Source organism: Melospiza georgiana, chromosome 4 (assembly GCF_028018845.1).
Source record: "Melospiza georgiana isolate bMelGeo1 chromosome 4, bMelGeo1.pri, whole genome shotgun sequence".
NCBI classification, from domain to species: domain Eukaryota; kingdom Metazoa; phylum Chordata; class Aves; order Passeriformes; family Passerellidae; genus Melospiza; species Melospiza georgiana.
This window is the reverse complement of record NC_080433.1, coordinates 68,925,825-68,941,067: the sequence shown is the minus strand read 5'-3', so window position 1 is coordinate 68,941,067 and position 15,243 is coordinate 68,925,825. Positions and strand designations below refer to the sequence as shown.

At 39.2% G+C, this 15,243-nt stretch overlaps 1 protein-coding gene across 2 annotated transcripts in view; it reads right to left on the bottom strand.

Annotated features, from left to right (window-relative positions):
* RSBN1L (round spermatid basic protein 1 like) overlaps positions 1-15,243 on the bottom strand; it is a 46,768-nt gene that overhangs the window by 11,596 nt on the left and 19,929 nt on the right. The window contains exons 3-6 of one of the 2 annotated variants that reach the window (XM_058022260.1): positions 13,199-13,459; positions 12,816-12,880; positions 615-752; positions 272-414 (exon numbers count right to left, since the gene is read on the bottom strand). In XM_058022260.1, the coding sequence (XP_057878243.1) occupies positions 272-414; positions 615-752; positions 12,816-12,880; positions 13,199-13,459 (607 nt within the window). Of the gene's footprint in view, positions 1-271; positions 415-614; positions 753-12,815; positions 13,460-15,243 lie in introns of both variants that reach the window. The other variant, XM_058022259.1, reaches the window with a different exon arrangement.

The window sequence follows — 15,243 nt, the reverse complement described above, 5'->3', positions numbered from 1 at the left end:
TCAGTAATTGCATGTGGGTACACATTTTCCTGAAGTTTTCACCTTACTACAGCTCCAAAAATGACCAGCACCTTACTTGGCCAGACAGTAAAAATTAAAACAAAAGTTCCAGATTCTTACATTACAAAACAACAAAATTGATTTGGAGATGGAGATTTACACTAATTTATATTAAAATATAATATCAAACAATAAAGGGTTTGGGATAAAATGAATTTGTAAAGAAAACACTACTAACCGGACATTTACCAAGAAAAATAATTCAGCTTACCTCTTCCTTTTGAAAGGTGACTTTGGCATGTCAGCCACAGGGATCATCTGCTCTCCTGGCCGTACCCACATTATGGGACCATCATCACTGTCCTTACGACTCTCTAATTTTAAACTAGAAAGTGTTCCCCATGGCAGTGTACACTAATGGAAATACAAGCCACAATTTTCAAGTGAGTTACTTAAAAAAACTTGTTAAAAGCAGCCTTTATCTCTCACAATGAAAGCACTTATTAGAACACTAAATTATCTAAACAAGTATCACATACTCTCACTTTATTATTATAACAGTACTACAGAGCATGGTGTCCCCCTTCTCCCAGCCCATTCCCTTCTGCTCTTACTTTTAAGAAGGGTGATTCTTCCAACATATCAAGGAATTCAGGGAAGTAATCCCCCACTTCCTCATCAACTGCTCCAACCAGGCTGATCTGTCTCATTGGGCCAGCTCTATACGTACCATGAGAGTATGTTCTTTTTACCTACAAGTAGAATATGACAACACAAGTTATACCAAGTCCTCTACTGTGCACAATCCACATTCCATGAGCACCTGTAAACTCTATGCTTATCCTTTCTGAGATAAAAAGATTTTAGTCCTTCAGTCTCCAGTGTATTTAAGATTATTATGAAGTCAATTGCTACAGACAAAGATCGATCTTATTAAACATCCACAACAATTTGCATTTTAACACCTGAAGGGTAAACTGGAGTAACTATTTATTGCCTTTCAAGAAGATAACACTCCAAACCAGTAACTCTAAAAAGTTATCAATGTATATTATGCTCAGTGACTAGTCAATAAGGATTCTTACCTGGATTACTCAAGTCTAGCTGAATTTCTACCTTTTCTCTTGCAACACGCAGAACTCTGAGTTACAAGTAATTTAGCTCTAAACATTTCCTCTGCTGCTCATCCTCTCCAGTACTGCCTCTTTGTGAGCACATTAACCAGAGCAAATTAGTGAACACAAGGCCCATAAAGAGTTTGTACAAAAAGTGAAACAATGATCATCACTCCATTTTTGTTGTGCTAGCACATCTTGTGCTCCCTTCAGACTTTAACAGCTGTAGCATTCACCTCTCATGAGAAATCTACTGTAAAATTTGAACAGAAACACATCTTGTTTTAAGGTTTTTTCAACAATCTGATCTGTTGTGTTAGATCACCAAAGTACTCAGGCATGAGATTGATGAGGATCACGTCCACTTTAGGCTTCTGATTTCCTATTTAACAGGCTGAAGGATGCTGGCATTATGAGATGAAATATGAAGAGCTCAGGATGGAGGAAAGAGCAGAGGGATTACTGCACACACCAAGTAAGGCTCCTCTACGACACCTCTAGACATTCTGCATCCAAAGCAAGAAAAGTAAAAAAAGGCAAGGAAAAGTTAATGAAACACTGCTTAGCTATGGCCCTCACCCAAACAGACCATTAACATCCCTAGCAGTTATGGCAGTGCAGAGGAGAATTCACAGCAGTTCCTGTAACCAGATCTTTCCAGAAATGCAGAACCACTGTTCCCATCATCCCAGTCATCTGTTTCCTCCCAGCAAACAGATTCTAAAAGTAGGATTTTACAAAATGTCTTAGCTAATGCTACAGCAAGCCATCACAGACACACTGAAAAGAACAGTCCAGTAATATTCCCCCATTCCTCAAATCCTTAGTCATACATTTCCTGCAGGGATTTTTTTTTTTTTTTTTTTTTTTTTTTTTTTTTTTTTTTTTTTTTTTTGCAGAGACAGCTGGTGATTTTGTGATAAAATACCACAAAACATTCATTTTTCTGCTGAATTTGCATCAGCTCAGTCCTCAGCTACATCTGTACTGGCACAAGGCATCAGGATCTTGTACAACTGCAGCAATGAGCAAGGAAGAACCTGAAAACCACTTTCTGAAGCTGCATACACCCACAAATCTGTGACACTTTATTAAAATGCCTAACATGCAAAAGGATGTTTTACTCCACTGACATAAGTAGCTTAGTATTCCACCACTCCAGTCCAAGATATTGGGATGCTGTTTCCATCTACATCCCTGATTAAAGAGAACCATTTTTCTGCCTTCTCTATGCTTCTTTATGCTACCCCTCTGTCATGTAACAAGTGATAAGACAAGAGAAAGTGGCCTGAAGTTGTGTCAAGGGAAGTTTAGATTAGATATTAAACACATTTCTTCACCAAAACATTTCTCAAGCACTGGAATAAACTCCCCAGGGAAATGCTGAGTCACCATCCCTGGAGGCATTTAAAAGATGTGGAATTTGAGGATATGGTTTAGTGATGGATTTGGCAGGACTGGGTTAACACCTGGATTCTCAAAAAAGGTCTTATAGGTCTTTTTCATCCTAAATAATTTTATGATTCATATAGAATATGATAAAGTGGTTGTGACACTGCTCCAAGTGAAAACTCTAAAAATTCTCCTAAAAATACCAAGTTAAAGCTTGGAAAAGCTGTGAAGCTTCCAGCTGGATCAACCCACCCATCTGGCTTATATACCACTAGGTGCTGATAAAGAAAGCTAAAGTCAGCAAGTATTTAGCTGCAGCATAATGCTTGCATTAAGGAGGATCAATTAGGAAATTTTTCATTTGTTCCCAAAAAAACCCCCATGCCACTGAAAGTTAAAACTGAAAAATGAGAACAGCTTTTTCAAGCACTGTTTGTCCAAGCCCTTTAACCCCCTGGTTTCCAACCAACCACCCTCCCTTGGTCACAAGGCAGTACAATTGCTTTACAATTGCTTCTCAAGATCCAGCTCAGGTGAAGAAATCCAACATGAATGCCTAAATAATGTCAAAGTTACAAATGATGAGTGCTTTATTCTGGCACCATATTCAGAACCACATCGTTGCAAATACAGAATGAAATGTCTGAGTGATTGTGAACTCTGCAGTGGCTTAACCCCAGGCAGCAGATACTGATCTTACACCCCCTGCTCACTCACCTCCCATGTTGTGAGACATGGGAGAGAACAGGAAAAGCAAGGAAATGTATGGGGCCAGTTAAACAGAGTTTATTCAGTGAAGACAAAACTGAGGAAGAAAAACCACCAAGTGTTGTTCTCCACCACTCACCAAGTCCCACAAGCAGACTGATGCCCTGCAGCCCCAAGCAACAGGCACCTTCCAGTGAAGCCATCAGTGCCCTCAGGTTTTTTTGATGTCCTCACAGTCACTTGGGACCAGCTGTCCCAACCATGTCCCCTCCAGCTTCTTGCCCACCCCAGCCTACTCATCAGGGGCGTCCTGGAAGCCTTGACACTCTGCCAGTGGTGCTCAGCAATAGCCAAAACACCAATGTGTTACCAACAGTCACAAACCCAAAACACAGTCCACAAAGAAAATTAACCCGTCCAGACCCAGTATAAGCAGGAAAAAAAAAACTATGTTGTGATCAAAGGGCAAGATTTGCTCTCTTTTCCCTTCTTTCCTGAGAGCATTAGGTCCTCTGAAGATGGACAGGGAGCAAGCCTAGGGAACTAATCTGAATTTAACCCAGGACTTACCTAAAAAATTTCTCTGTATTATAAAATAAAAAATAAAGACACAGGTCATAAATGCTAATGCCTGGCCAGAAAGGAGAGAGTTTGAAAGATGAAGCAGCTTTGGGCAAGTGAAAAACAACTCCTGTCTCACGTCTTCCACAAACTAGGTGGGAGCATCCTAAACTCCAGTCTTAGAGAAGAGGGTCATGCTTGAACTGCATTACCTTAGATTAGGCTGAAGGCTTAGAAAAGCATGAGTAACAAGGTGTGGTCATTCCTAGTGAGGAGCTAATTTTCACTCACTCCCAACTTAGACTGCTACTAAGTAACAGTGTGAAAACAACAAAACTTCCCATTGATGCTTGGCCAATGACAAACCTAAAATTAATCCATTTTAACTGTAGCAGACTACATTAAAAAAACCAAAATAAACAGCCAAAGTAAAATTTAAATAAGAAAACCATAAAGAAAATTAGAATCAATAACTAGGCAACCAAGATACTGACTTAGATAAAGACAACAACCAAATAAATATAACCTATGGCATATTAGGGTAACAGCAACATTTTCCCTTCCTATTACTGTCAGTATCCTTTGGCTGTTTTGTTCACAGGAAGCAAAATAGATTGCTCTGTGTATTTCTAAACTCACAAAAACAATATTGATGTACTAAAACCAGTACTTACCAAATTCCATACTAAATTATGCACTGACTGCTAATAGAGTACTACACATATCAAGTATTTTATATATATACACCTTCTATAAAACAATCTTCCCAGATACAATTTCACAGCTTACAGTGTGACTAGGTTTTTAGAACTTTACAGACTTGCTCAAAACTGGAACAATTTAAATCCATAATAAAAGGAGAAATCAAGGACATGCTGCTCTTCCAGCATGTGGTCAGGAATGAACACACACAAATCACCAAATACAAGCATTATAAAACCATGGACAGGTAAAAGAGATAAAAACATAAAATGATAAATATGACATCCTAACTTCTTTCTTCTCATGTAGCTTACATTTGAAGTATGCCACCCTAAAAACACACAAAAGGAGACTGTGTCATTCTCTTGCACCAGAGTACTGGAAAATTGTCACAGTAAAAGCACCACTGAATCCACAATTAGTAAAACTTGAGAATTATCTGCTTCTGTGACTTGCACGGCCTCAACTGATTTTTTAATGCAATAGCAAATGTTGTGACAGAAATGTCTTGGTGTCTGACAAGAATGTGAAGTCTAAATGCAAAAATACATACATATATATATATATATATATATATATATATACCAAAAATACATTTCAGTAATATCATCCTACAAGTGGAAGCATTTTAGACACTATATGTTAAAGAATTTGTGTTTGAATAAGTCACAAAGTGGAGGGAACAATGCAGAGAAACCATGCATGTCAAGAGAGGAATTTCAAAAATGTAAACTGGGGCACATAACTGAATTCCTATTTTTAATATAGTAGTGTGTAGGTTGTTGTGGGGTTTAGGTAGAGGAGGTTTTTTTTCTTATTTGAAACTTCTTCATTTTCCTAGGAATTTAAGGTTTAAATTTATTTCAATTTTTCACCTTTAAAACCAAAAAAAGGCTGAGAAAAGTCTTCAGAGAAAAAAACTAACCAACAACAAACAAAATTATCCAGCAACTGAACTCAATTTTAAGAAATCCATGAAGTCCCACCAAAGACCAACAACAAAACCCAAAAACATTACACCACCTAAGAACATGCAAGGGCATGGAGGGTTTTGCTACAGAAGTGCACAAGCAATGCACTTACACACTGGTATCTCAGAGCAGAAAAATCTCATTTCAGAGTCAGGGTTCATCTCAAACGCTGCAGCCATGAAGAGGCCATTGCCACTCCTGCTAACTTGGTGCATTTCAGTGAAGTGCTCAAGAGGTTTTCTGTTCCTTGCCAATTTATTTCAAATCCTTAAATGCCTCCTTATACTTCCAGTTTCAAATGGGAGTTAACACTGAACAAATATTCATCAAAATTTCTCTGATTTTACAAATACTCCTTAATCTGTTTGGCTGCTTTCTACTATTAAACCACATGTACTTCATACTCCTTCATACCTTTTTTTAGGTCAGGGTTTTAGTATCAGAATGGGATATCTTGACAGTTCGGGCATTACTCAGTTGTCATTCAAAACCTAAATTCAACAACTAGTTTTTCCCAATTGGAAGTTTCTGGAAACGCAGTCTCAAGGTTTGATCAGCTTAAAAGCAAGAACCAGATTCTATTGAAAACAAAGTTCTGCTGAAAACTACTGAAACACAACTGAAAAAACAGAGTTCCAATACAAAAGAATTCTCTCTAGAACTCAGGAATATAATATATGGAAATAAATACTGCACAAATCTTTAATGATAAGGAAATGAAGCACTAAACAATGAATCACAGAATCACAGAAATTTTAGGTTGGAAGAGACCTTTAAGATCATCGAGTCCAACCCATGTTCTAACACCTCAACTAGATCGTGGCTCCAAGTGCCACATCCAGTCTTTTTTTAAACTCTTCAAGGGATGGTGACTCTACCACCTCCCTGGGTAGATGATTCCAGTATTTGACCACTCTTTCTGTAAAATACTTCCTCCTTAATTCTAGCCTGTATCTCCCTGGGCACAGCTTGAGACTGTGTCCTCTTGTTCTGCCTGTTGTTGCCCGGAGAAAGAGGCCGACCCCCAGCTCACCACAGCCACCCTTCAGGAAGTTGAAGAGAGAGATAAGGTCACCCCTGAGATTTTCTTTTGAAAATATTTTCAGCAATTCCCCTCAAATACCAAAGGGACTAATGATTTCAAGCAAGATATCACAAATTATTAAAGAGCTAAACAGTAAAAACCTCTCTGTAAAAGAAATGTTAAAGATCTAAACAAGGAGAACAGCAAGGAGAAGATAATATTAGAAGAGGCTAAAAGGGAAGGGGAATGACAAGCTCTGCATCCAGAACCTGAAAAGGTGAGGACAACCCCTCACAAAGCCACACCACAAACATGAACTATCATTACTATCACAGGTCTTCCTCTAAAATACTTATTCATTAATATTTGACTATTCAGTGTCCATCACAGCTAACATAGCAACACGAATTTATTCCAAACTGGGAACAAAATCAATGAAAATTGTTTCTCTGAAGATGCAATTGCCTGTTATTATGGACTGGAGCTGATAGTGTAGACCCGCAGTCATCCTTGAGCTAACTTTGACACATTTCAACAATGTAATTTGCCAACTCAGTAATGAAACCAATCCCTCAAGAGTATTTAAGAAGTTCTGCTGGATTAATGAACCGAACTGAACTCAGCAGTTCAAGAAGCACCACATCTTGGCACTAGAACATGCAATTGGTAGGAAAGAAGGAATGAGGACATTTTCTTTTGGCAGAAAATCTTTAGATGGGCTCTGGCCATTTGTCAAATTGCACACTGCACAGTTAGAGCGACCTTTCCTAAAGTGAACAGGCTGAATGACGTGCATCCTCTCATACCTACAGCACAAAGGCATCAAGGTAGAAAAAGACAAAGCTTTAATAAGTAAAAAAAGACAAAGCTTTAATAAATCAATGAGAACTGCAAGCTGTGTGGTGCGGCTGACAGGAGGAAGGGAGCGATGCCATCCAGAGCTGGAAAAATGGGCCCTGTGAACCTCATGAAGCTCAGCAAGGCCAAGTGCAAGGCCCTGCATGTGGGCTGGGACAATCCCAAGCACAAATGCAGCATGGAGAGTCCACTGAGAGCAGCCCTGGGCAGAAAGACTGAGAGGTGCTGCTGGATGAGAGGCTGAACACGACCCAGCAAGGTGCACTCACAGCCCAAAATGCCAAATGTACCCTGGGCTGCCACCCCAGCAGTGTGGGCAGCAGGACAGGGAGGGCATTCTGCCCCTCTGCTCTGCCCTGCTGAGACCCCACCTGCAGAGCTACAGCCAGCCTGGGGCTCTCAGCACAGGATGAACATCAACCTGTGGGAGCAAAACCACAGGAAGGCCACGAAGATGATGAGAGGGCTGAAGCACCTCTCCTATGAGGACAGGCTCTTCACAGACAGACTGGAGTTGTTCAGCCTGGGGAAGAGGCTCCAGGGAGGTCTTAGAGCAACCTTCAAGTACCTAAAGGGGACTGCAGGAGAACTGGAGAGGGACAGTGTGCAAAGGCATGTAGTGACAGAGCAAGGTGGAATGGCTGCAGACTGGAAGAGGGCAAGTTGAGCTGTTACAAAGGATTTCTTTGCTGTGAGGGTGCTGAGGCACTGGAACAGGCTGCCCAGCAAAGCTATGGGTGGCCCAGCCCTGGAAGTGTTCAAGGCCAGGCTAGATGGAGCTCTGAGCAACCTGGTCTAGTGGAAGGTGTCCTGTCCCTGCTCATGGCAGCTCACTGGAACTTGGCTGACAGCAGTCCTTGGGGTCTCCCTCAAATCAAACCACTCCATGATTCTAATTCAAAACCACAAAACAAGTTCTTCACATCTGGAAGACAGTAGCACATCATCTTAAAGAAATAGGTGTCAACAGAAGACAGAGGAGCTAGAGACTATTTAGCCTAATTCCAATTTACAGAAAAATTCACTTAGCTGGATAATTGATACAACTATCAACTACCTAGAAAATAAGACAGTAAGAACTAATAAACATGGTCATGTAAAAAAAATTGAAAACAATCACGTCAAACTAACCTTTGTTACTATGGCTGGATAGGCATGTTCAGAGGACCAGTAGACATCTTAACATTTGACATTTCCACTATATTCTACAAACTGCTATAGAAACATGGTCTAATAAGAGCAAACTGTGGGCAGTTTAGTCAGTGCTCATATAATTATCTCATTTTGAGGCAGGCAGCAAGGATCCTTCCTTTGAAGGCTGTCTATCCTCATAAAACCCACAGGCATTGCAACACTGCAAGTCACAGGAAAGGATCAAAATTAACAAAGCTTGAAACTGGAGAGGGGGTCTGAATGCAAAGGATATAATTCAGTTTAAACAAAAGCAAGAACTACACTCACATACATATTTAATGAACTGTGTGAACCTGAAAGGGGGAGCAACTCAATTAGCAGAAGCTGCTGCTACAGCAGATCACAAACTGCTCTGAAAAAGGAAAAAATAGACATAGGAGCAAGAATTTGCAAGACACTTGCAGCAATCTTCTCATGGTCTTTGACAACACACCAGGCAGACACTGTCCATTCTTAGTATCATATATTAAGAAAAAAATATGGATGACTGAATTGAACATAAGGGGAGATCACTAAGTGTAATAATGGTATAACATGCAATCACAGACTGAAATAACTCAAATTACTTGATCTAGGGAGAGGGGAAAAAGAAGCTATTAAGCAATCTTCAAATATAGAGAAAGCTGAATGAAATGGATAAATTGTTTGCCTTCTCCACTAAAGATCAGAATAAAAGGATAAGAGGTCAAACAAGGAAAAAATGACTTTACAAAGGATTTCTTTGTAAAGAGTGGAATCACCCTGAGATCTCCCACAAACACATCAGACAAGAACTTGTCAAATACAGCTTTCAAACAGTCCACCTTGTTTGGCAGCAGAGGAACTGTCTGGTACTGTGCAGCATTTTACTTCATCTGTACTAAGAAGTTGCCTCTGATGCAAGACAGTAAAATCAATGCACTCAGCATTGTTAAACATCAACTGTGAGCTTTGGGGCTTCAGCACAGCAAGAAAAACTTACACTTGCCCAGCACCAGGAAAAAATAAAAAGTTCAAAATATTAACATTTGCCTCAACAGCACTAAACAGCTTAAGTGAAGTGATGTAAGCTGCAAGTAGGTGGCAAAAGCTGATTATTTACATTCTTTACAATCCTCCTAAGAGCCTGAGGAGATCCATGGCTATCGGGTAACTGAGGCAGCTGCTGCCATCTACACAAACACAGAGCCCAGGCAAGATGGAGCTACAAGACAAATTTTCACCACCTGAAGGACTGACTTTGTGGCTACAAGGATATCCAATCTAATTCCATTTTGCCCAGCTACAGTAACTGTATGACTAAGCCTTGCAGTCAGTTCAGAAAGAGCTGTTACATTAATGCAAAAAAAATTTAAGGAGTACTCAGGCATAGGCCCAAGCTGGATGATGAAAAACTCCCCATTTCCTCTCCCTGAAAAATTTAAAAGCCAATTCTCATTAGAAAGAGCCAGTTCCAAATTCCTCTCTGCTGCAAATATTCTCACAAATCTGTGTCCCTTATCTTCTAACAAGTAAAACTACATTACTCCTATCTGACACAGGTGTATTGGGAAGCAGGCTGAAAGGAGTTAGTTCTCAACTCTACAACTGACAACTAAGTAAATTACTTGAGAGATGCAGACTTTCCAGGCAAACTTAGGAGGACCCCAATTTGACCTCAGCAACAGAATTTACTGTGCAATCTGATTCTTGTCACAGAATTTGATGACTCAGAAATATGCAGTACTTAAAACCAAAAAATCACAAACCCACATCTGTCACAAAACAGGAGGTGGAAAATTGAGTAGTAACAAAAGGATTAACTTGAAAAACAAAAATTGATAAAACACTCTATAACACTTTCCATTTCAGGCTCAGCTCAACCTTCATTCTCCTTTTTATAATACTTTTCTTGATCTTTTAAATACTTACATTCGTCAGATTGATTACATGTGCTACATGTAATCTGAGAAACCACCAAAGAACCTCTTGTACCCAAGTGAGCTTCATTTCAATGTTTTAGTTAAAATTACCAAAGGAATACTCAAGTTTCTTAAAGCTGATGAAGTCCAAGACACATATTCAAAGCAGATTTGATAAAATCAACCTTCTGCTTAGAAAACAAATCCTTTCTCAACTAAGGCTGTACAACAGCTGCTAGACATTGCTCAGGCTGCCCAGGACAAGGAACACCACAGCACAAAGCTGGGGAAATGTAGGAACAGAAAACCAAATATATTTAAAGTTTCATCAAAATATACTGCAACAAGATATTAGAATCCCTTTAAAAGATTCACAAAGAACTTAGTGAGACAGGATAAAGTTCTCAGTCTGCACAAAATGTAACATGCCAAAAAGGAGAATACAAAGCTAACAAAACATTTTAACTGTGGCAGACCACATTAAAAAAAACCAAAACAAACAACCAAAGTAAAACAGAAATAAGAAAACCATAAGGAAAATTAGAATCAATAACTAGGCAACCAAGATACTGACTTAAACATTCCAGGAAACAAGAATGCTGCACAGAAGACAAAGTCTGCTGTTTGCCTGTACACATTATTTATACACCCTCTACTCCTTAGTTAGCAAAAATACAAGGAGCCAAGCCTTTTCTGTCAGGCAACCAAACTGAGAAGTGATAAAATGCCATGAAAACTAAGGCAAAAAAAGAGGGAACACAAAGGAAAAGAAGATAGCAGAACTAAACCTCCAGCCAAGTAAAATACAGCTTAGACCATGGAGCTGACCAGCAGAATGCTGCAATAACACAGTTCAGCTTCTTGCATCTACCACAGCCTCTCTGTTCCTCCTTCACTGACACAAAAATGGGGATTAGGATTTCAACCCCAAAGAACACAGGGCTGGTTTAACTAGACATCAGTGTTACCACTGTAATAACAATTTCATCTATCATGCTAGTAAAATAATTCTATGATAATTCACAACAATAAAATCTGGACTTTTATGAACTATTTCTTTAGGGCGGGCACTAGCACACAGCTATGCCGTGTTACTGCAACCCAAGAGAACCAGCTGGATTTAAGGAACATCCTTGTAAGGACAGATCCAGCTTTTCTTACCTAAACTGGCCAAAGAGCAGCTCTGGAGAGCTGCCCATTATGTGTTCAATGATTTTTATTATCAGTGTTTCAGCTTACATACTCAAGAAAAACAGTGACTGAAGTTCGCAGCATATTCATATTCCATGCAGCCAGCACTGCAAATGTTCTCTTGCAGCAACATTTTAGTTCTGCATATCCTTGTAGACAACACACACCTGAAATCTGTCAATACATGGAAGTGTTCTATGCAAATGACTATGCAGCCAAAGGGAAAAAATAGGCATGGTTTTCAGATGACAGGGTAACTTACACTTGAACTCTAATCATCTCAAAAGTGAAGATTAAATATTTTAAAGCTGATCCATACAACATCTAAGTTCACAAACATGGGAGTTAAAAAGGTAATTGTGAGATAAAGTTGATGTAAATAACAGGACTGAGTTTCTGCATAAATTGTTTCATAGTCACTGTAGGGGCTTTTTGCAATAACCTCATCACCAAGGTGAAAATCAAATCCACTTTTTTTTTCCTGAAAACCAGTGCTACAAATTATTTCTGTGCCACAGAAATATATTTTCTACAGCAAGTTAATAAACATCAGAGGTGATGCTTAATCAGCAGCTGTTGTTAAGAAAGTATACAGTCACTTCTTTCCAAAAATAATTATTCTTTTGAAATAAAAGAATATTTAAAAGCTGCCAGTCATTCTGCCATTTAACTTAAGAGCTTTCCAGAGAATCCAGCCAAGTAAGGAGAAATGCAAAGGGATAAGGACCAAATCTGCAGCCACAATAACCCCAAGTTGTTCTTTGAGGATGGATTTAGAAAACCCAAACTACAAATGAAGCTAAAAAAACCTTGCCCTATGCAGGTTTTTGTGTATAACACTGTATTAAAGCATTTCAGTTTTATGACAATACAGACATACTACTGTTCAGAAACCCAGAAAGCCACAGCTAAACCATTTTAACCCTCCAAAACTCATGGTTAATCTTCAGCTACAGAAACAAATCCAAAGAAACCTACACACACAAGCATGCAAACACTTGCCCTCCCACCAAAAATCCATTTTGATGTCTCAGTTAACAATTTTATGTCTCTTCTCATCTTCAATAATGCAGAACTGACTTATTAGAGAAATCCCTTGTTTCCAGTCTTCTGTGTCATCTACATAGCAGAGCTAACAGCAACTACTCTAAAAAAAACCCGTTCACAGTTGTTGGAAACCATTATATGACTTTAGAAAGTAAAATGCATAACCTCTTACCTGAGCATGAAAATTTGACATAGTCGTTGTCTCTATATCTTTCTTTCCCAAAATCTCCATTTTCACTGGTGAATTGGGAAAATTAAACGAAAAGTAGTCTAAAAAGTCAGGTAAATAAGTAGCTGCCCCATGAACAATACCCATTACATAGTAAGCTGCACAGTTTTCATTTTCACTAAAAACCAGACCCACAAACTCTTCTGCAAATCTCTCCATCTCCACAGGAGACAAGTGGGAGAGTTCATTACTGTAGGCATGGATAACTGATGCACCTCCGTTAGGCTGGTGCTCAATATGAATCAGCTGTTTGAACTCCAATGTGTCCAACCTTTTGAGTTTATTTTGAACCCGTGGCTCCTTTAACGAGACAAATGGAAACTCACTGTTCTCTGGTATCTTGGACTCACAGTCCTTCTTGGGATCCATATTTTTCCCATTGAAATCCTTAAGATGATCATCTATGATGCCTTTGGCTTCCTGATCCTCAATGTCAGAAACCAATCCTGAGCAGATGGTCTGAATAGATTTGCTGTACATTTTTGGACGCTTCCTCTTCTCATTCTCTTTATGTTTCTTTTTCTTTTTCTTCTTAACTTTTTTAATCTGTAGCTCTTCTGCATTGGTTTTTGGTTTCTCCTTCCCACCTGTTGAGAGTTTAAAAAAAAACATCTCTTAAGGAAATTTTAATACAAAATATATATTTAAAGATTGGGATTCAGAGTCACCAAAACCTTCACCATGGCACACAAAGTCCACAGAAAAAAAGCAAGGGTCACAATGTGTATGTTACCAAAAGTGAACAGGGTAAGAGACACCTGCCATGTGCAATTGGTAAATAAGCTGAGACAAAAAGGGAAAAGACATCACAATAACCCAAGTGTCCCAAGGCTGCTTCCATGAGGAGTTGCAGTCCATCACTCCCTTTAGCTGCCCCATGAAGTCCAGAGACACCACAGGACAGCTGTCCAACACTGCCAGACCAGGGGCCAACAAACCATCCATGGATATCAACAGCAGCAGCAAGCTGCCCATGAGATGCCACTGCCAGAACTGACCTTGTCTGATGGGCTTCTTCACATGGGCACTCTTTCAAAACTAGATAAACTGTGTTGAAGAACATGTGGGAAAAACTAATAACTCATTCCATATATATTATAATATAAATAAAATTAAAACAAAAGACACATTAAAGAAAACACTCACAAAAAAAAACCCAAAAAACCTAGCTTCAAGTTCTCTCAATATGTCCTAAATGTCCAAAATGTCCTAAAGGCAGAAATTACTCATTTGGGGATAGCACATTCAAGTGATTCCCAAGGTAAATGTTCTCACTTGTTTAAAACAAGTGAGAGGGTATTTTTGCAAGTAATAGAAGTGGTGGCCAAAAAACTTCTAGTACTACACTGCCCCAAGATCAAGCAGTCAAAATGATTTAGCACATCGTAAAACAGTTAGTGGGTATGTTTCAGCACCAAATTATATTCACACCAGCAATTCCAAACCAGCATGTTCAAACACAGAAGCTTTCAAGTTTAAAATCTGTGTATTTCATTGGAAGACTAAGTAATGTGAAAGCTGCAAGAGTTAAGTTAGCCAGTCTCTACTACAATGTTGCAGTAGATTATTTTCAGCTTGTCATCCTGCATCCAAGTAACTTAACAAGAGTCCTTTAAAAAAAAAAAAAAACAAAAAACCACAACTGTTGGTGCATGGAATCACAAATTCTTGCTGAAGGTTGGCCATGGAAGATGCAGATAATGGAAAGGAGAACAAGCAATTGAGACACTTGTTTCTGAGTCTCCTGATGTTTGTGACAGCAGCTAAATACTTCTGGGATTCTTGATGTGGAGGCAGATTTAGTTATCTCCCTGGATTCTATTTTCTCACAGAGAGGGGAATGAGAAGTGCCCTGAGGTCACCTCATTTCTTATTTAGTCCAAACAAGGAAATGGATTCTAGGATTTCTTAACCTAATCTACACAGTTAATAACTACAAAGACTCTCTTCACTCAGAATCAGATTTAACATTGCACACTCTCTGAACACAATTTCACTTTTAGCTAGCTAAGTTCAACTGCAAAGTTCAACTGCCAGTATCTTCATGGAAGTCTGTCCTTCCCTAGGCTAAATTTAATGTAAACCCAGCATCAGACCTCAGCAACAGAACTGCTTCATCTGGCAGATGCAATATTCACCACCTCTTTGTTAATATCCTCTTTCTGTCAGAGTCTGAAACTCTAGTGGGCATGAAAAGACCAGGAAGAGCAGCAACAGGTGTTCAACAACTGAGTACCTCATCCTTAGAGGAATCCTGAAAATGGTTATTCAGGGTGCCAGGGCCCTTGTGTGTAATGTCATTACCTGGCAAAAATCACCTACTGCTGTTCTGGGGTATTGCAATGGTGCCACTACAGCACCAGCTCCAGGC